Consider the following 22,698-nt stretch of genomic DNA (forward strand, 5'->3'; position numbering starts at 1 on the left):
TTGAGAAACAGTACAGCATGAAGTCGGCATTCAGCCCTGTGGATTTTCTGTGCAGCTCTCTGCTTTAACACAGCAAGAATAAATTCACTTCTGCTGGTTTGAAGATGAGCTGATGGGGACACAATGAACATTTATCTCATGTAATTGCATTTCTGTCTCTCTCTCAGGGGTGTCCCACATGTATGACATTGGGCAGAATAGCATGTACTGAATGCACTGCAACTGGAAAGGTAGGGATTGAGCTTGAGAGCTTCGTGTTTTTGTTTTTGCAGTAGTTTTGTCTGGAGGTTACTTCTAAAGACTGAAGGGTTTGTTAGCAAGGTTATTTTCCAAGTGTGGAACCTCATTCAGTAGAAACACATGTTGCAGATTGACCCAAGGTATTGAAGGCTTATCTGTAAAACATACTCCCATTGAGTGATGTTCTCTGTTGGGACCACAGCCTCACTGAATACATTAATGCGTCTCCCTTCCGTGCGGTTTTTTCATGTCGTGAGATCTTATCCTACAAGAAGAGTACCCAATTAGACCCATCATGCTTGATCAGCTCTTTGATCAAACTATCCAATTAATCCCTTTCCCCAAAGCCACATAAATGTTTTCACAAGTATTTATCTAATTCCCTTTCAAGGTTACAACGGAACTTGCTGCTACCAACTTTTCAGGCAGTGCATTTCAGATCATAGCAACTTGCTGTGTTTTTATTAAATGCTTCCTCATGTTGCTTCTGGTTCTTTTGCCAATTACATTAAATCTGTGTCTTCTAGTTCCCTACCCACCCAAACTGGAAACAGTTTCTCCTTATTCACTTCAACATTTTGTGAAAGGGAAATCATGTGTAAGCAATTTATTAGAATTCTTTGAAGGAGTCACATGTACTGTCAATAAATGTACTGTACTTAGATCTCCCGGAGACACTTGATAAGATGCCACATCAGAGGTTATTGCAGAAAATAAAATCTCATGGTAACATGTTGGCGTAGATTGAAGATTGGCCAGCTAATACGAAATGGTGAGTTGGCATAAATGTTTCGGGTTGGCAGAATGTGATGAGTGATGTGCCGCAAGATCAGTGCTGGGACCTCAACTTGTTACAATTTATATAAATGATTTAGATGAAGGTGTGATTACTAAGTAGGTAGGAAAGTAAATTGTGAAGGGGACCTAAAGACACTACAAAAGGACATAGGTTAAGTGAGTGCGAAAAGATCTGGCAAATGGAGTGTAATGTTGGCAGTTTTCCAGGAAGAATAAAAAAAAACTTATTATCTAAGTGGTGAGAGGATGCAGAGTGATCTGGGTGTCCCAGTGCATGAATCACTAGTAAACAAGTACAGCAAGTAATTAGGAAAGTGAACGGAGCATTATTATTTATTGTGAGGGAAATTGAATACAAAAGTAGGGAGATGATGCTTCAGTTGTAGAGGCCATTGATGAGACCACACCTGGAATATTGTGTACAGTACTGGACTCTTTATCTAAAGTTAGAAACAGTTCAAAGAAAGTTTACTAGACTAATACCAGGAATGAGCAGGTTATTTTATGAGAGTTGGAGGGGTTAGGTTTGTATCTGCTAGAGTTTAGAATAATAAGAAGCGACCTGATCGGAACCTTAAAGATCATAAGGAGTCTTGACAGGTGGCTGTGGAACAAATGTTTCCTCTTGTCAAAGAATCTAGAGCTAGGAGTCACTGTTTAAAAATAAGGGGTCAAAGCAGAGATGAGTGAATTTTTTTTCTTTTAGAAGGTCTTGAGTCTCTGGAACTCTCCCTCAAAAGGCAGTGGAAGCAGTCTTTGAATATTTTTTCAGGCAGAGCTAGATAGATTCTTGATTAACAAAGGGGCAAAAGGTTATTGGGGTTAGGTGGGAATGTGGGGTTGAGGTTGAGCCATGATCTGATTGAATGGCGGAGCAGGCTTGAGAGGCCAAGTGTTCTACTCCTGCTCCTTATTTGTATGTTCATATGCATGTAACTTCTGTCAGCCTTGGTACAATTCTAGCAAATCTCTTCTGCACTGTATCCAAGGCCTTGACATCCTTGCTAAAGAGTAGAATTGAATGCAATTATATAGTTACAAAGTGTTTACAGCACAGAAATTTAGCCTGATTGGTATATTCCAGTGATTATGCTCCATTTGAATCTCTTCCCATCCTTTTTTTCACTCCAACTCCACTGAGATATTCTATCCCTTTTTCCTTAATGTTTATCTAACTTTCCCTTAAATGCAATTATGCTGTTCATTTCAACAATCCCATTTGATAGCAGGTAAAAAGAATAGAAAAATATCTCAATGGAGTTGAATTGAAAGAAGAGCGGGAAGAGATTCTTCTGGAACATAAACACTGGAACATACCAGTTAGACTAAATTGCTTTGCTATAATTGCATTCAATTCTACTCTTCAGCAAGGATGTCTGGTTCACTAATGTCCTTTAGGGAAGGAAATCTGCCGTCCTTAACAAGTCTAGCCGACATGTGACTCCAGAGCTTCATTGACTCTCAACTGCAACAAGGGATGGGTAATAAATGTTGGCCAGCCAGCGATGCCCATGTCTCACAAATGAATAAAAAAAGGTATAGCCTCTCAGTTCTGGTATCATTCCAGTGAATCCTTATTTGTATCTTTTCCAGTGCTGTTATGCACCTTTTTATAATATGGAGACCAAAGTATTTCAACTGTTATCTGTACAGGTTTGATGTAACTTGTTAGCTTTTTAATTCTAATTATGGATTTAAGATAAGCTAAACCCTTTCAGCAGAAGCATAATGTTTGACATCAAGCTACTTAATGAATGTAAGTTCCTTTATTCTTTATCTGTAAGATTCACCATCTGAATCACGTATCTTCTGTCCACTTCCATACACTTGTATGTCGAGCATTGAACTATCCTTCACCAGCCAATGGATTACCACCCAAAGATATAAAGTAACACTGCTGTCTTGTAAACACAGGTGAAATGCTGGGTGTGTAAAGGCCGAGGATACCAGTTGAACGATGATAGTTGCAGCCGCTGTAATGGCACTGGGCTTCAGTGGTAAGAAAACATGATCAAGTTATTATGCCAAATCCATGAACCTCAGAAAGATCAGAGATCCCAGACTGGGAAGGTTGTGTGTTTGGAGTTAGGCTGTGAGTGTGGATGCTTGGATATTTTCAATTCAATGGCACACCAAATAGTATGTTCTCAGTAATGAGAGTGCAGCCTTCTTCTACTCAGAAGTGTGAAAAATAAATACACTGAAAGCTATTAGAGAGCCTACAGGCTATAATGGCTGTAACTGAATTAGAGATTTAATCAAAGTGTGGTTGGCTGCATTCACTTGGTTATAATTACCTGAATCTTATTCTAGAATCTTTTGGGAGATTGAGGTTGATATATGGGACACAAATTCATTTGAGTTCTAGGACAGAATTCTCCCAAACAACCTGCAGTGGACAAGTGCAGTGAATCTGGCAGGAGAAACCCGCCAGTGTTAAATCACGATGCAATTCTCCGAATGGAGGGTCAGTCTTCCTGCTGGCTGGTGGCACAAATGCCATTTCCAGCTTGTGAATGCTGATTAAAATAGCTGCCACCAGAATCCAGTCTGGCCTTTCATTCTTGTGCCATGCCAGCAGGAAATTATATCGGTGTCAAACTGAATTTGCTAATTAAGAGGTGTGCACAAAGTAATTCACCAGAGACCTTGGGTGAGTGCAACAACTTTCTGTCAAGGTTTGTGCTGCTCCTGACATGCTGTTCACTACTGCGCCAGGGCAGATCAAGTTCCTGCCCGCTATCGCCATGCCTAGCTATGTGCCTGTGCTCATGGACTGCACCGTGCTGCTGGATCCTGCCGGACTATCATGTATCACCTAGTTGGATCAGTATTGAGCCTAGGGTTGGAAATTGCAGCAGTCTTCTTGCTCCTGGTGCCACACAGCAGTGTCTGCCTGGGCAGCACTGCGATGCCAGACTCTCGCTGCCATCGCAACAAAGGGGGGAAGGAGGGGCAGCAATGTGGAAGAACGGCTGTGCAAAGGGCAGGGGCTCATGGTGGTAGGCAGAGGGGCAAGGTGATGGATAAAGAGGATGAACCGTGCAAGGCAGAGGGAGGAGAGGGAAGCTGGACTCTGACAAAGCTTCATGAAAAGCTCACAAACCAGGGAGTCAAAGGATACCACATTGTTTATGGAAGGGAATGCGTGAAGACTCCAGATGTAATGGGTAGAGGTCCAAATAGGACATGGGCATATCGCAGGTGGTAAGCTTGTGGAGTGGGTGGTCAAATCAAGGAATGGACCCCTTGGAGCTGCTAGCCTTTTTCCTCTTTTTTTTCCCTCTATTTCTTTCCCTGAACACAGACCAGGAATCAAGCTCAGGATATTCTCATTTATAATAACAGCAGCATTAATGTAGATGGTCCATTTTAAACATTCAAAACCTCTAAATGAAAGGTTTTGACAGTTTTATAAAAAAAGAGAAACTGTTTCCACCTGTAGATGTGACAGTAACCAGTGGATGCAGATAACTGGCAAAAGAGTCAAAGGGGAGCGAGCTTTATAATTTGGAATGTACTGCCTCAAAGGGTGAAGCTGCTAGTCGTTCCTCTGACATCCTGCACACTCTGGTAATGACAGGTGGACTGGATAGAGTAATACGAGAATGCTAGGACTGGTGTTTAAATATGGCACTGGGAACTTTGAACCCATCAATTGAGGCCAGAAGGGTTGGAGGGGAACTCACTTGGGCATAATTAATGAGCTTCCACATGTAGAATTTGGCATGGGATCCCACTATTCTGGTTAGCAGGATGGATACTGCTGCAGTCAGCTGCCACCAAACTTAGTCACAAGACGGGAGAATTCCACCCTTAGTATTGAAAAGAGTATCACTGATGATAGAAGGTAGTTGTTAGTTTCTTTCATGCTTTGGGAGTTAGAGGAAGGGCTTCTGAGGTGGTAAATCTGTGAGAGCTTGAAGCTAAATCACACCAGGAATCTCATTGAGTTTTAATCAAGAACATTATTCTTTTAATCATAGAATTCTACCACTCAAATGGAGGACAGTCTGCCCTGGAGTACTGTGCTAGCCCTTTGAAGAACTTTACTTACTCTCACCTGTTCTTTCTCCATTGCCTCACAAATTTTTACTTTTCAATTATTAATCAAATTCCCTTTGAACATTACTATTAAATCTCCTTTGAGGCAGTGCATTCCAAATCATAAAGCTCACTCCCCTTTGATTCTTTCGTCAGTTACCTTTAATCTGCATCCACTGGTTACTGTCACACCTACAGGTGGAAACAGTTTCTCCTTTTTTTACTCTGTCAAAACTTTTGATTTAGGGGTTTTGAATGTTTAAAATGGGCTGTCTGTATTAATGCTGCTGTTTTGCAAACATCCTGGGCTTGATTCCTGGCCTGTTTGTTAATATCACCCAGGGAGACAGTGAGGATGCTTCAAATGGCCTTGATGCCTCTGGGCCAGAGAGAGGGAAAGTTGTCCTCGTCCCCAGATCCAGATCATTATTCTGAGATTCAGCTGTAAAGTGCACAACTATTGAGTTAGCACTGCTGCCTCACAGCGCCAGGGACCTGGATTCAATTCAATTGGGTTATTGTGTGGAGTTTGCACATTCTCCTTGTGTCTGTGTAAGTTCCCTCCGGGTGCTCCGGTTTCCTCCCACAGTCCAAAAGACGTGCTAGTTAGGTACATTGACCATTTTAAATTCTCCCTCAGTGTAGCCAAACAAGTGCCGGAGTGTGACAACTAAGGGATTTTCACAGTAACTTCATTACTGTGTGAATGTAAGCCTACTTGTAACAAATAAGTACAAGGAAAATATGAATTTTTACTGTGTTGCCCACCACCATGGGAAAAGCTACTAGCGCTAATGGACTAGGTTCACACACAAATAACAGCCATCTGAATGAGGTATCAGTGGCCACCGATGCTTTTTTTTTGCAGCTTACTCCAGAAAGGATGGGAGATTGAAAAAGAACAGTTTCCTGAATGTAATGGAACATGATTATGTGGACACATCTTGTTATTACTTGGGCAAATTACTAAAGTGGAGTCAGTCATATGATTGATAGACTAGAAGGAATTCTCAAATTTAGGGTATCAAATATACTGAATTTTAATTTTTTAAAAACTATTTTTAGAGAATAAAGGCTACCTTGGGTTGGCATCCTAAAGTGAGATTATGCAACGTGCAATACCTATAATGAGGTGAATAACAAGCTTATGAGTAAGGTTGATTGGATAGAAAATATACTGATATTTATCTGTCTCTGGTTTCTTGTTGATCCTCAGCTGTGGTAAGTGTTCTGGCAATGGCAAAAAAACTTGCAAAACATGCAGAGGAAGCGGACAATTAATGGTGTTCATCCAACTGACAGTCAAGTGGTAAGCGTAATGCATTTATAATATACTGCAATGTTCGTAGAATCATAGAATTCTTCCAGTACAAAAGGAGGCCATTTGGCCCATCAAGCCTGCACTGACAACAATCTCACCCTATCCCCGTAACCCCACATATTTACCTTGCTAATTCCCCAAAACTAGGGTCAATTTAATGTGGCCAATCAACCTAAGCCGCACATCTTTGGACTGCGGGAGGAAACCAGAGCACCTGGAGGAAGCCCACGCAGGCACGGAGAGAATGTGCAAACTCCACACAGATGATGACCCAAGCCGGGGGTCGAACCTGGGTCACTGTGGCTGTGAGGCAGTCAAGGATCAAGCCAATTAGCCATAACCCAATAATTCGCCTCCCAATACCATGGAGCAGTGAGTCGGGCAGGCCGTTTACAAAAAACACTTTTAAAAGGTCAGGAAGGAAGGAGGGGTACTATCTTCAAGGAGTGCTCTTTTTAGAATTTGGGGGGGTGGGTAGACACCCCCTTGCCTCAGTATTTCTGCTTTGGAATAGAGTCATTGTGGATTCAAACCCAATCCTACTAAACAGCAATCTTGAGGGAGTGTAAGAATTTTATATAAGAATGTTGCCTGGAGCGCTGTTTCCTCAGAGTTCTTGTTCAGATGCCTTTCAGTTGAAAGGAGGACATCAAGATGGAAATATACTGCATATTCTAGCTATAATGTAAGATGGCAGGCTCATTGCATGGGTATGTACCCATATAAGTTTAATACCTACTAGCAGATCTCTCTGATCGATCTCAAGGATGGCTGATGAAAAAACCATATTACATTTGTAGCACTCTTGAAATTGGAGCCAGTCTCCATTTGGTGCAGAAAGGAAATGCCATGCTCCTAATTTAGGATATTTTGGGCGGCACAGTGGTTAGCCCTGCTGCTTCACAGCTCCAGTGGACCTGGATTCAATTCCCGGCTTGGGTCACTGTCTGTGTGGAGTTTGCACATTCTCCTCGTGTCTGCGTTGGTTTCCTCCGGGTGCTTCAGTCTCCTCCCACAGTCCAAAGATGTGCGGGTTAGGCTGATTGGCCATGCTAAATTGATCGTAGATGCGTAGGTTAGAGGATTAGTGGATAAAATATGTAAGCATTGGGGATAGGGCCTGGGTGGGATTGTGGTCAGTGCAGACTCAATGGGCTGAATGGCCTTTTTCTGTATTATAGTGTACTATGATTTCTATGATTTTATTTTTCTGGAAATACGCCGTGCCAAACACACGGTGACAGCAAACAAAGCAGTCGAGCAGAGATTAAAGAAACGATAAGCCTGCGTGAGCTTGTCATTGGAAGACAGGAGGAGGAATGTTGTAGGAGGCAGATTCTAATGTAGAAGGTTTCCCTTTCATTCACAAAGATTCTGGAGTGGAAAGAATATTTGAGTAGAGAGATTTGTTTGAGATGACCCTTTCAATTTTAACAGTGCACACACCGATACCATGAGTATACAGCACTGTAACATGTAGAAAGTCACTGCAGAAATAATTGAGGTACGCTTTTTGAAAGCAGAAGCAAGGAAGTTGTTCAATAGATGAAAATGCTGCGGATGCTGGAATCTAAAACAAAAACAGAAAATGCTGGAATGTTCTGGTAGGTCTGACAGCATCTGCAAAGATAGAGTAGAGTCAACATTTCGAGTCTAGAGCTCTAATAAAGGGTCATCCAGCCTCTCTCTGCTCAGATGCTGTCAGACCTGCTGAGATTTTTCAGCATTTTTCTGCTTTTGTTCAATAGATTGATGGAGCTGGAATACTAATGGAGGGTTAAGTGGAGCGATCTTTAGAGTTAGGGAGCAGGAAATAGGTTCTTTAGAGATAGGTTGGTGATGGATTAATTGTGGACAGGGAGTTTCTGATTCCAGTGCAAACTGAGTAACGTGAGATGGGATCGTTGGTGTTTGTTTCCAATTGATATAATGAAAACTTGTGAGGGGGTGGAGATCGAAGGGCTCTGACTGTTAACGCTGGACCTGTATGTTGTGTCAGTGAAGAACTGGTTGGAGGAAGGTGACCTCTTTTACTGCTGAGGGGTTGAAGGCCCTGTCGCAGGAGGTCTTTAACAAGGTGTGGCACTTGTCTTTAACAAGGTGTCCCACTCCATATTATGGGGATGGTCGGTGCCAAAATCAGCAGCCTGCCCACCATATTCAAGTAGTCAAGGATCAAGCCAATTAGCCATAACCCAATAATTCGCCTCCCAATACCATGGAGTGGCGAGTCGGGCAGGCTGTTTACAAAAAACACTTTTAAAAGGCCAGGAAGGAAGGAGGGGTATTATCTTCAAGGAGTGCTCTTTTTAGAATTGGGGGGGGGGTAGACACCCCCTATAAAATATTACCCCACTTTTTCCTATCTGCTTGCTTTGTAAAACCAACTACCCCTGCCCCCTCTCCTCTCAAAATTTCCCAAACCATCTCCCACCCAACACTGTGGCTTACCTTGCTCCAGGATCCATAGGCCTTCTCTTCGAGCTTGCTTGCAGTCCTGGCAGTGCCTATTAATGCACTCTTAGGCCGACAGCTCTTTAGGGCAGGACATTTTCTGTGAGGCGTGGAGGTCTCACTGGCAACCAATTTAGCTTACCCTCAGCACACTATGGCAGCAGGACAAGCTGGCGTGAAGTTTATTCTACGGTGACTTTGCTTCTGGGTTTGCCATCCACCACCCACCCCCTTCCCCTGGAAAATGCCACCCATGTATACAGGTTTGAATTGCTGAGAGAATTCAATTGTAGTCAAGCTTTGACCATACTCAGTCATAACTTAATCCATGGTTGTTATGGTAGTGAACTAAGATAAGGAATAGTTTCTGTTCAGTTTTGTTCCAAGCCGATATCCACATACAATGGCACGCCATTTGTTTACAAAAGTGAGAGGCAAAAACCCAAGACATAGTAGCATTAACAGAGGCCCAGAAACAGTTTGATTCCCTTGAGTGTGTGCTCTGGGTAATGTGCAATGTGAGAGATCAATGTCCAAAATACTAGTATTCCATTATAATACAGGCTCAACTAAGGAAAGGATATTTTATTGGTGTTTACAGAACAAAGTGAAGTGAGCTCTATCTAATTTACTGCTACACTACACTGAAAGAAATTAACTTATCTTCTTCAATCAGGAAAAATAATATTCTTGAAAATATTGCTGAGCGACAAAGTGGACTTCCCATAGAACGTTTGGACAAAATTAATGGCCAGAACATCTTCACTGATCAACAATTCAGGGTGAGGAAAAGAACTTTGTCTCAAAACTCCACATAATCATCACACCATTTTAATCCAGTTGCATGTGGGCTTGGGCCAGTAATGCCGAGTGGGTTTACGAAATTAGCTTTAGAGAGATGGTTTGGTATGGGAGATGAGGAAAGGACATTGCTGGAGCAGGAATTGCATTTCTGAGACCGCGTTAAAGCTGATTTGGGAGTGGCTAATGCTGGAATTGGGTGACATAAGCTACGCCCATTTCCAGCTTGAATTGGAATCTGCTAGAAATGTTTGACATTCAACCCTAAAGGTCTCTACGAGTAAACTCATTTACCTTTTGGGGTCTTGTCAGTATGTGCCATCTTCCAAAGAGTTATGAAGCACATACACTGCGTGATAGCAGTATGTCTTGGTAATGGGTGTTTCAGAACAGGAACATCTGGCCAACCTAGAAGAAGTCCTGCAACAATTTTCCAGGGCAGGAGTTCATTTGAAGAAAGAGAAATGTGTTTTTCAGGTGGCTGAAGTAACCAATTTAGGCTACAAAGTAGATGGCAAGGGGTTACTTCCAGTAGAGGATAAGATAAAGGTCATTAGAGGCACCGAACCAAAGGAACACCACAGAACTAAAACTCGTCCTGGTGTTAGTCAATTATTATGGAAAATATCTCCTGAATTTGATTTCCCTGCTGCCCTCCTTGCATGCCTGACTATGAAAATATTCTTGGTCTTGGGTAACTCCGCAGGCAAAGGCTTTACCTAATGTTAAACGTCAGTTATTGTCATCCAACTTACTGGCCTATTTGGCCTTTAAGAACATAATTTAACCTGTAAAGCTTTCTTGTACAGGGTTGGTGCAGTGCTGTCACATCACCAGAAAGACAGAACAGAGAAGCCCATTGGGTATGAAACATAGAATCTAGGAGTAGACCATTCAGCCCTTTGAGCCTGCTCCGCCATTCATCTTGATCATGGCTGATCATCGAATTCAATATCCTGATTCTTCAGAATCCTTTCGGATGCAAAGCAACAATATTCTCAAATTGAGAAGGAAGGGTTTACGGTTGTATTTGGTGTGAGGAAGTTGCATCAATAAGTCTACAGTCAATTTTTTTTTAATTACTGACCTTAATGGGTCTCTTCAAAGAGGACAAAGCAATTCGCACCGTCACCTCCATTCAGATGCTTGTTATTGGCAGCCTAGGAGTGTCTTTTGGAACAATCCCCTGGACCCCGGACAGCTAATGCTGACATACTGAGTTGCCTCTGTTTGCCTACAGGCTTGGCTTCTTTACCAGCAATAGAACAGATTGTGATGACCGTGAACTCTTTGGAGACCTTCCCGGTTCAGCAAAGCAGATTAAAGCTTGGACCCAAAAAGACCCAAATTACGGCAAATGATTTTACGAAGGGGATTCCAAGGACAATGGCCGAAAAAATAAAACGCTACCTCATTAAAAAAGCTGAATTTAGTGTTGTGGACGGGATTATTCTCTGTAATTGTTGCCCCTCCCCACCCAGGACGACCTCCAATATTAACAGAACTGTGTAACGGGCACCCGGGAATCTGAAAAATGAAGATACAGGCCAAGCCTTACATCTGATGGCCGGGTCTTGATTCCGACATCACAGACTTGGTGAAGTTGCAAACTTTCACCCTTGCTCTACCTATACCCTTGGGAGTGGCCTGACATTGAGAAGGAAGGTTTTACGGTTGTATTTGGTGTGAGGATGTTCCATCAGTAAGTGTACAGTCAACGTTTTTAATTACCGACCATAAATACTTAGTGGGCCTCTTCAAAGAGGCCTTGGGTGTGCGTACATGAGAACTTTGCAGGTCTCTTTATGGGTTCTATGCTTTTAATTATGGTGGATGCACACTTCAGGTAGTTAGAGGTGCATGGTATGAGCTCCACAATCTCTCAGGCTACTATTGAGAAATTGCGACAGAACATCAGCACACACGGAATACCTTACGCCCTGGTTTCCAATAATGGCACGGCCTTTAGTAGTGGCGATTTCCAGAACTTTGTGCTCTCTAATGGCATCTGCCACATCTGGACTGCACCTTATCATCTACCAACAAGTGGTCTGGCAGTATGGGCAGTTCAATCCTTCAAAAATAGTATAAAGAAACAACTGGCGGCATCCATGGAGACTAAACCATTCGAATACAGGGCCACACCACAGAGGATGGTGATGGTCTGGAATGTGCTGCCTGGGAGAGTGGTGGTGTTGGGTTGATTCACATCCCTTAAAAAGTATCTGGATGAGCATTTGGCACATCAGAATATTCAGGGTTATGGGCAGATGGGATTAGGTGGAGTTCAGGTGTTGCTAATGTGTCGAATCAGACTCAGTGGGCCAAAGAGCCACTTCTCCGCTGTGTGATTCTATGAGACCACAACAGGGATTGCTCCAGCAGAGCTGTTGATGGACAGCAGCTTCATACCAGAAGAGCTGGGGGCTTAAGCTGGCAACCTGTATGCCTCCATTTAACTCGCTGTTAGCTCAGTGAAGAGCTTGTTAACAGGCCGGAAATTCAAATTCTTATTTCCCGACTTAGCATGCAGGATGCCTGAAGTAGTCACTGGTGAGTTCTACCTGTCAAATAATAACTCATGTTTGAAGATGTGCAGTTTTCCTCAGTATATTGCTGTATTATTTGCCACGGTTTCAACAGAGTAGAATTTAAGTATTGTCTTTCAACTTTGGCTGAACTCACCAGAACCTGAGCACGCAATCTAGACTGATTCTGCATTTAAATACTGAAGGAGTGTGGCACCATCAGTTGTACCATCTTTTGGATAAGACTTTAAACTGAGGCTCCTTCTGCACTCTCATGTGCACAGGAAAGATCCAGTGGAACTATTCCATGAGCAGAAGGATATCCCACCTGGTGTCCTGTGGCCAACATTTACCTTGCAATCAATGTTGTTCAGATTATCCAGTCATTTAACTCATTGTTGGTTGTGAGACTATTGCTGCAATTTTACCACCCCACCTGCCACAGAATTGGAGCTGGCAAGGGATGGACAATAGAAATGTCTGTTGACCTCGGGTGGGATTTTCCAGTTGCAGGTTGAACGAGGCTGTAAAATCCCACCCTACGTGTGCATGTGTGCAGACTGGCCGTTGCATTTCCCTAAGTACATAAATGGTTATACTTAATTGGTTGGGGGGGGGGATAGTGAGATATCCTTAAGGATGTGAAAGGTGCTATGCAAGCGCAAGTTCTTTCCTGCCTTTGTTTATTTTCCTCCTTTTATCAACATCCTCTGCTGTGCAATAAAATAGTTCAAACATCTGCAAGACTTTTGACAATGTGATACTGCTAACATCAGTAATTTTAAGGTATAAGAAAATCAATTAACTAATACAGGTAGTGAATTGTGTTTCCTGGGGTTTTGAACATTAACTTTGGTGCTTTTGTTAATGTGGTCTTTTGTTTGTTGCACTAGGTCAGTCCTATAGTTGCATTTCCAGACTCTCAGGTCAATCTGGCCTCCCAGAAGGCCATCCAAGAGCATGAAATCCAGTTGGCCAGAACCTCCTACATAATCCAACAGGTGAGTTGCACACTGTGCACAGTACCTACAGTAATCCATTGTGAATCTCTGTTTGCAGACATTTGTGTTTGAGTAGAATTCTCACAAGGGATTCAGGCATTTTGTGTGAAATCATGTGTGATCTGACCAAATATCAACTCAATAACTGACAGCTGAAATCACTGTGTTTTGACACTTTAGACAATGCTCGCTTTTCAGGGTCTTAAACTCCTCTTTTCAAGCTGTTGTTTGAAAATTTGATTTTCCCGACCTGTTAACAAGCTCTTCAATGAGTTTAACAGCAAGTGAAATGGAGATATGCAGGTTGCCAACTTAACTCCCCAGCCCCCCCATCCCACTGTCCTTTTAAAAATTCAAGCCCATCATGAAGGTTTCAGAAGACTGAGACGTCATTTGTAATGACTTCAATCAGGCCACTGAGGTTGGTCTATTGGAATATGAATTCCCTGATTAAGGAGTCAATTGATGGGCCAATCAGGGAATCTTTTCCTTGTATTTAAAAGGGAATGTCAGTGCCTTTGGCACTCCCGAAGGTAAAGTGCTGACTGATAGCACTTTGTGTACTGCTGTTGGAATTGTAAATAAAGGGACTGCTGCCTCTGAAGATCTGATATACCATCCAATTGTATTATTTTCTAAGCATGACCCTACATGCAATTGAAAATTCAGGGCTTTGTGCCAGTATTCATTTCGTGTCAGTAAAGCCTCCCATTTTTGTCATGTTTCATGTGAAACATTTCCATGTAGGAACTCCTCATGCTCACACAATGGGAATTGTCAAAGTAATTACACCCACTGGGTAACAGTGGCACTCTAGCGCCTCAGCCTTTCACTCCCCAGCTCCTCAGCCTGTCAATGTAAATGTATAAGCTGTAACTTGTTCTGCTTTCTGCTCTCCACATTGCCTTCAGTACTGCTGTTTAATAATGCAAAAATATTGGGCTGGAAAAAAGAATATATGACTTTGCAAATAGAGTGGATAATGTCTGTGCAGACTGTACAATTATCCACTGCCTCTTAACCTTACTTTATCTACAGGCTACACTTGTCCCATTATTTCCTGTTTCCTACACGAAGGAAGGTTGACTAGTAAATGGTGTCGTCCAATTTGCAGACAGTGATCTGTAACTGCTCTTCCTATTGCCCCTCCAGATCCCCAAGAATCTATCCTTAGCATCTCTTCTGTTTCTTAAGCTACACACTGCCCCTCAGTAACGTCATCTGAAAACGCAGCATCAGTTTCCACACGTATGTTGGCCACATCTAGCTCTTCATTACCTTCTCTCAGCACTTGTACTGTCTCTAAACTGCCAGACTGCTCGACTGGTACTGGATAAGCAGGAATTTCCTGTGGTTAAACACTGGGAAAATCAAAGCCACTTGGTCCCCAGCACACACTCTGTTCCTGAGCCACTGACTTCATTCCTGCCCCTGGTAGCTGATACTGAATCAGGCTGTTCACAGCCTTGCTGTCCTAGCTGACCCTGAGATAAGCTTCTAACCACAATTTTACATCATCACTAAGCCCACCTATTTCCACCTCCGTAACTTTGACCTGCATCTGCAGCTAAAACCCTCATCCATCCTTTGTTACCTGTAGATTTAACTATCTCAACGTGCACCTGGATGGCCTCTCATCTTCATACTCTGCTCCCCCCTAAAAGTAAACCTATTGAAAGCCCTGCTGCCCATATCCCAACTGGCATTAAGTCTCATTTCCCCTGTGTTCGCTAACCTACATTGGCTCCCAGTTGAGCAATGCCTTGATTTTAAAATTCTTATCCTTGTTTTCAAATTCCTCCATGGCTTCACTCCTCCCTATCCCTATCAACCCCTCCAGGCCTAAAACCCCCTGAAATATCAAATTCCTGAGCATCCCAGTTTTAAGCACTCCACATTAGTGGCTGCACCTTCAGCTGTCAAGGCGCCAAGCTCAGGCATTTCCTTCTAAAACCTCTCTGCCTCTCTACTTCTTTGTCCTCTTCATTAAAATGCCCTTAAAACCTAACTATTTGTCTGATCTTTTGATTATGTGTCCTAAAATCTCCTTATGTTAAATTTTGTTTGATAATGCCACTTTGAAGCACTTTCAACATTTCACTTTGTCGAAGACATGATTACATGTAAACTGTTAATTTGCATCCCAGAGTCATAGAATCCCTACAGTGCAGAAGGAGGCCATTTGGCCCATCAAGTCTGCACCAGACACAATCCCATCCAGGCTACTAATCCCTTGACACTAGGGACAATTTAGCATGGCCAATCCACCTAAGCCGCACATCTGTGGACTGTGGGAGGAAACCGGGACATCCAGAGGAAACCCACACAGACACGGGGAGAATGTGCAAACTCCACACAGACAGTGACCCAAGACCAGAATTAAACCTGGATCCCTACCGCTGTGAGGCTGCAATGCTAACTACTGTGCCACCACGATTTTCTTTGTAAATACTGGAGTCAGTGTAATGTCTACCATTTTTCAATATAATGTACACAGGATGGTTCAGGGGATAGAAAGGGATGTAAAAAGGGGTGGGAGAGTTTACACTACTGGTTAAGGAGACTATCACAGCTATACTGTGGGAGGACACCTCCGAGGGTTTATATAGCGAAGCAATATGGGTAGAGCTCAGGAATGGGAAGGGCGTAGTCATAATGTTGGGGGTTTACTATAGACTGTCCAACTGCGAATGGGAGATAGAGGAACAAATATACAAGGTGTAAAAGTAACAGGGTTGTTGTGGTGGAGATTTTAATTTCCCCTATATTGACTGGGACTCACTTAGTACTAGGGGCGTGGATGGGGCAGAGTTTGTAAGGAGCATCCAGGAGGGCTTCTTGAAACAGTATATAGATCGTCCCACTAGGAAAGGGGCCATACTGGACCTGGTGCTGGGGAATGAACCCAGTCAGATGGTCAACGTATCAGTAGGGGAGCAGTTTGGGAACAGTGACCACAATTCAGTAAGCTTTAAGGTGCTGATGGATAAAGATAAGTGTAGTCCTCAAGTGAAGGTGCTAAACTGGGAGAAGGCTGATTACAACAATAATAGGCAGGAACTGAAGAATGTAGATTGGGGGCAGATGTTTGAGGGCAAATCCACAACTGGCATGTGGGAGGCTTTCAAGTGTCAGTTGATAGGGATTCAGGACTGGCACATTCCTGGAAGAATGAAGGATAAGTATGGCAAGTTTTGGGAACCTTGGATAACAAGAGATATTATGAGCTTAGTCAAAGAGAAAAAGAAAGCTGGGAACACATTGAGCAAGTGTGGAATACAAGGAAAGTAGAAAGAAACTTAAGCAAGGAGTAAGGAGAGCTATAAGGTGTCTCAAAAAAATCATTGGCCAGCAGGATTAAGGAAATTTGTAAGGTTTTTTATACATATATAAAGAGCAAGAAGGTAGCCAGGGAGGGGGTTGGCCCACTCAAGGACATGAGAGAATCTATCTGTGGAGCCAGAGGAAATGGGTGAGGTATTAAATGAGTACTTTGCATCAGTATTCACCAAAGAGAAAGACTTGATAGATGATGAGTCTGGGAAAGAGTGTGTAGATAGTTTGAGTCATGTTGAAATCAAAAAGGAGGTGGTATTGGGGTTCTTGAGAAACATTAAGGTAGACAAATCCCCAAGGCCTGATGGGATATACCCCAGAATACTGAGAAGGCAAGGGAGGAAATTGCTGGGGTCTTGAGAGAAATCTTTGTATCCTCACTGGCTACAGGGGAGGGTGCCATGATGTGGACGTGCTGGCGTTGGATTGGGGTAAGCACAGTAAGTAGTCTCACAATACCAGGTTAAAGTTTAACAGGTTTATTTGGTAGCGTAAGATTTCAGAGTGTCACTCTTTCAGGTGAAAACTCTGAAAGCTCGTGCTACCAAATAAACCTGTTGGACTTTAACCTGGTGTTGTGAGACTACTTACTGTACAGGGAGGTCCCAGAATAGCCAGTGTTGTTCCTTTGTTTCAGAAGGGCAGCAAGAATAATCCAGATAATTACAGGCCGGTGAGCCTTGCGCCAGTGATAGGGAAATTATTGGAGAGGATTCCTTGAGACAGGATTTACTCCTGTTTGGCAGTAAGTGAACGTATTAGCAAAAGGCAACATGGTTTTGTGAAGGGGAGGTCGTGTCTCACTAACTTGATCGAGTCTTTCGAAGAAGTGACGAAGATGATTGAGGATAGGGCAGCGGATGTTGTCTACATGGACTTCAATAAGGCCTTTGACAAGGTCGTTTATGGCAGATTGGTACTGAAGGTGAAGTCGCATGGGATCAGAGGTAAGCTGGCAAGGTGGATACAGAACTGGTTTGGTCATAGAAGACAGAGAGTAGCAGTGGAAGGGTACATTTCTGAATGGAGGTCCATGACCTCAGGGGTCTGTGTTGGAACCTTTGCTGTCTGTAATATACATAAATGATTAGGAGGAAAATGTAACTGACTTGATTAGTAAGTTTGCGGACGACACAACAGTTGGTGGATTTGCAGATAGCAATGAGGACCATCAGAGGATAGCTGGAGGCTTGGACAGAGAAATGGCAGGTGGAGTTTAATCCGGACAAATGAGAGGTAATGCATTTTGGAAGGCCTAATGCAGATAGAAAATTTACTGTAAATGGCAGAACCCTTAAGAGTATTGATAGGCAGAGAGAGCTGGGTGTACAGGTACACAGGTCACTGAAAGTGGCAACACAGATGGAGAAAGTAGTCAAGAAAGCATACGGCATGCTTGCCTTCATCTGCTGGAGTATTGAGTTTAAAAACTGGCAAGTCGTGTTGCAGCTTTATAGAACCATAGTTAGGCTGCACTTGGAATATAGTGTTCAATTCTGGCCACCACACTACCAGAAGGCTGTGGAGGCTTTGGAGAGGGCACAGAAAAGATTTACCAGAATGATGTCTGGAATGGAGGGCATTAGTTATGAGGAGAGGTTGGAGAAACTTGATTCGTTCTCACTGGAACGACAGAGGTTGAACAAAGAACAACACAACACGGGAAACAGGCCCTTTGGCCCAACGAGCCCATGCCGCCATTTGAACATTGTGAGTCCCCTCTTCCACCCATGACCCTTGAAGTCTGATAGAAGTCTACATGATTGAGGCATAGACAGAGCTTTTACCCAGGGTGGAAGCGTCAATTACTAGGAGGCACAGGTTTAAGGTACGAGAGGCAAGATTTAAAGAAGATGTATGAAGCAAGTTTTTTTTTTACACAAAGAGTGATAGGTAACCCACTGCTGGGGGAAATAGTGGAAGCAGATATGATAGTGAGCTTTAAGGGGCATCTTGACGAATGAATAGGATGGGAATAGAGGGATATGGTCCCCAGAAGGGTGGTGGGTTTTAGTTCAGTCAAACAGCATGGTCAGTGCAGGCTTGGAGGGTTGAACGGCTTGTTCTGGTGTGTAATTTTCTTTGTTCTTTGCTCTTTTAACCTCTGGTCATGTCTGATATAACCAGTCTCAGACTCCAATCAGGAAACTCTGAACTTTGACTAATATGCATCTTTTCCTTGGCAGCGTCAGACGATTGAGTTCATTCCCATCACTCAAGTGTACTACAGCTGGAAGGATGAGGAATACAGTTACTTTACGTGTGGTATTGACAATAAAGTGTATGCCCCAGACTACCCCGCAAAGTGCTGCTGCTGCAGCATTCTGTGAGCGTACCAGTCAGAAATTGCTGTTCCTCCCTGAAGTGTTGTCCACACAACAGCTAAAATGCATAATGTCCCCACCTACCTACATTGCAAAATTCCAGATCAAGTTCAGCATTTTGTTGGTGAGTTAAATCTGACAGAAGCATGTTGTTTATTCTGATTAATAATCAATCATTAAATCAATAAGACAGTGGACCTATTTCCCAAGTCCCTCAGTATTTGAGTGGTTGAATGCCCCAGCCAGTTAGTTTTAGTCTGGGATGACTCTTGGTTCAATCAGTGATTCTTGCTGGTCTCAGCCCTGGTTGTGTTATGGGCACTCCAGTTGCTGAAGGGGGATTATGAAATTAAGTAAGGCTCGTGCTCTGGTTCATTGACTTCTGCTGGCAGTGTGGGGCTGTTTGGTGGGATGGAGTCCGGTTTGACTGTATCAGTCCCACTTAAGTAGAGCGTTGGAAGGCTGGAAGGGACTCTGGATCTGTGCCCCTTTGGGAATCACTGGCCAGGATTTTCCATATGGAAGATTTGATGTACTAGCCAAATGTCCATTGACTTCTGGGAATGGAAAATCCCAGCCATTGTTTCTGGATGAGGGTGGGGAGGAATCTCCCCATAACTATTCACTCCTTATAGAATAAGAGTGTGATAAGGCTCCAAATCCACTTGTGTGCGGAATCTTTGTCATGCTTAAACACTAATTCCAAATTATTGAGACAATACAATAGAAACCTTTGATAATTGTATATTAATAGTGTTTAATTATATAGAATCATAGAATCCCTGCAGCACAGAAAGAGGCCATTTGGCCCATCGAGTCTGCACCGACACGCAATCCCACCCAGGCCCTGTCCCCAGTACCCCTACATCTTTACCCACTAATCCCTCTAATGTACGCATCTCAGGACACTAAGGGCAATTTTTTAGCATGGCCAAACAACCTAACCCATACATCTTTGAACTGTAGTAGGAAACCAGAGCATCCACAGGAAACCCACACAGACACGAGGAGAATGTGCAAACTCCGTAGGTAGAGGACAATAATAGGGTTTCACTTGAGCACATAAAAAGACATTGAAATTGTGAGCTGGTTGAGTTAGGAGGTGTATGCTTGTCACATTTTACTCTAAATAAATAAAATGGTGAAGATTGACTCCAGTATCCTCCTTCACCAGCTGGCTTTCTGGGTGCTGTAATTTGCATATTCCATGTGATAGTAATATATTATCATCAGACTAAGAAGAACAACGTTCACAAGGACTATTATAAGTAAGGAGGGTGAGAGAAGGAAAGACCAAGCAATACACAAAGTGAGAGAGACACAGGCAGAGAGAAAGATGGAACCTCACACAGAACAAGACAGAAACACAGACAGACTGAGAGAGAGACATACAGACAGAAGAAGAGACACATAGAATGAGAAAGAGAGAGACACTCAACCCAAGAGAAATAGACACACAGACTGAGAGGAGGGCAGAGACACACAGACCAAGAGAAAGATGCATGCAAATGGAGAAAAAGAGAAATACACTCAGACCAAAAGAGAGCTATACCCATGCAGAATGAGGGAGATAGAGAGACACACAGAAAAAGAGAGATACAGACACAACAAAAGACAAAGCCACACATAGACACACCAAGAGGAAGAGAGACACACATACAAGAGCAATAGAAATACAGAGACACACCAAGAGAAAGAGAGATATTCTCTGAGATGCAAGAGGGAAAGACAGAGATACTCAGACTGAGAGAAAGACAGGCACATGTGCCACCTCCCCCCACCCACTCTCCTGCCTAAGGAGACACCCAAATGAATTATGAATTCTCCATTCCATTCTCACTCTGACCTCTCTCACCTTGGTCTCCTACACTGTTCCAATGAAGCTCAGTGTATGGAAGAACAGAACCTCATTTCATTTAAGCACTTCACAGTCTTCCAGATTCATGGAGTTCAACAATTTCAGATAATAACCTCTGCCATCGTTCAGTTTTGGTATTTTTTATTTTGATTTTTGGATGGCAGCTGTTGATAATGATTCGACTTTCCCACAAACACCTTCTATCGGCATATTAGTTTCTTTACTTATCCCTTCTGCCTTGCATCATCACTGTCACAGACTTATCCTTCTGTTCTACAACAACACCCCACTGTTACAACTTGTTTTAAACCTATTATTATCTCTAAAGATTTTCCGATCTTCGCTGCTGCGCATTTGACTCCATTTCTCTCTCCACAGACCTGCTGAGTACTTCCCAGCATTTTCTGTTTTGAACACAGTATAGTTAGGGATTTGGTCTTTCCAAACTACTGCTATTCTCAGGAGAGAATGTTGTGGCTGTGCTGCACTGGCTTTGGATGCGAATGTGTTTAGAAGCACTGGCTAAAGCCTGCTTTTCCAAATAGCTTTTTGAGACCCACAATAAGCCTAATTACCACACTGCAAACTGTAATTGTTATAATAGTAATGTTGAGGAAAGGTAGTACGAATGGGATGAATTGATTTACATTCTCATACATGATGGTGAGCTTTTTATAAACATCACATACATCACATTTTTCTTTAATGTCTGTTATATTTTAATTGTAATGAATGTTAATTGTGTAATTGTCAAATGTTAGGTGTTGGAATACTTGGTGAAAGGGATCAATTTCATTTTATTAAAACAATTTCAAATGTCACTGCTCTGTCCTGTCTCTTTTTTCACACCTTCAGTTTCAATAAAATATTATGGGTGGGAAATCTCCAATCTTATCTGTTCCCGTCCCACTGCCAGCAACAATGAAGAATTTGGCATTCAGCCAAAACTCCATTCACTGCAGTGGCACCAGAGAATCCCAGCCACGGAAAAGGTCGGGGGTTTTAGGCGTATATGTTTTAAATGTCACACATTGCTTATCTGGAGAAACTATACGTCCGTCAATCTAAGTGGCATCTTGGTAGGATTACTCATTATAGATCCCACCTGCCTGTCATGCTACAGTTGCTCACTTCTGATGGGAGGGGGGTGAACAGCCAGAGATCATAGTTTACATTAGTACTAATGACATAGGAAGAGAGACAGGAAGTCCTGCGGGCAGATTTCAGGAAGCTAGGAAAGGAATTTTAAAGTCAGGCCACAAAGGTAGCCTCCGGATTAATCCCAACGTCACGCAATAGTGAGTACAGAAGTCGGAGATTAGTGTAGCTGAATGCATGATTGGAGAGATGGTACAGGAGCGAAGGCTTTGGATCCTGAGGCGTTGAGTCCAGTGTTGGGATAAGTGAGATCTGTACAAACCAGATTGCTCACACCTCAACGGAGTCAGAACCAATAGCTGATGAAGGAGCAGCACTCCAAAAGCTTGTGATTCCAAATAAATCTGTTGGACTTTAACCTGGTGTTGTGAGACTTCTTACTGTACCCACCCCAATTGAATGCCAGCATCTCCACCACATGTCAACCAATAACTTGGCGAAAATTTGCTAGTGTTATCAGGGAGGGTTTAAATAACTTAGTGGGGGGATCCTGAGCATAGGGCAAGAAAGAAGAGAAGCAAAATGAGTAAGGAAGGTCATAAGATTAATGGAAAGATGATTGATGACAAAGGAGTGTTCAGTTTTTAGTAATATACACGTCTATGCAAGGAGTCAGAGAGCAATGCATTTGAGCTGGGGCAAAGACATACTTGGAACTATGATATCATAACTATTACTCAAATGTTGCTTTAGGAAGGGGAATTTCATCTCACCGTTCCTAGTTTTCAGATGGGACAGCGAAGGGGATTTAAAAAATGTAGGAGAATTGCAACATTAAAGAAACAACCACAGTTGTGAGGAGGGATGGTATGCTACAAGAATCATCTAAATAAGC

The 22,698-nt window shown here is 42.8% G+C and overlaps 1 protein-coding gene across 1 annotated transcript in view; it reads left to right on the forward strand.

The window, feature by feature from the left end:
• The window catches only part of LOC145339606 (protein SSUH2 homolog), a 46,462-nt gene extending 24,936 nt beyond the window's left edge, over positions 1-21,526 (forward strand). Inside the window, exons 8-13 of the mRNA XM_080184108.1 lie at positions 168-230; positions 2,953-3,035; positions 6,299-6,391; positions 9,534-9,639; positions 13,080-13,187; positions 18,710-21,526. Of these exons, the coding sequence (XP_080040234.1) occupies positions 168-230; positions 2,953-3,035; positions 6,299-6,391; positions 9,534-9,639; positions 13,080-13,187; positions 18,710-18,853 (597 nt within the window). The 3' untranslated portion in view covers positions 18,854-21,526. The remainder of the gene's footprint in view (positions 1-167; positions 231-2,952; positions 3,036-6,298; positions 6,392-9,533; positions 9,640-13,079; positions 13,188-18,709) is intronic.
• Positions 21,527-22,698: the final 1,172 nt, after the last annotated feature.

Source organism: Carcharhinus amblyrhynchos, chromosome 3, assembly GCF_965287045.1.
Source record: "Carcharhinus amblyrhynchos chromosome 3, sCarAmb.v2.hapA, whole genome shotgun sequence".
In the NCBI taxonomy this organism is placed as follows: domain Eukaryota; kingdom Metazoa; phylum Chordata; class Chondrichthyes; order Carcharhiniformes; family Carcharhinidae; genus Carcharhinus; species Carcharhinus amblyrhynchos.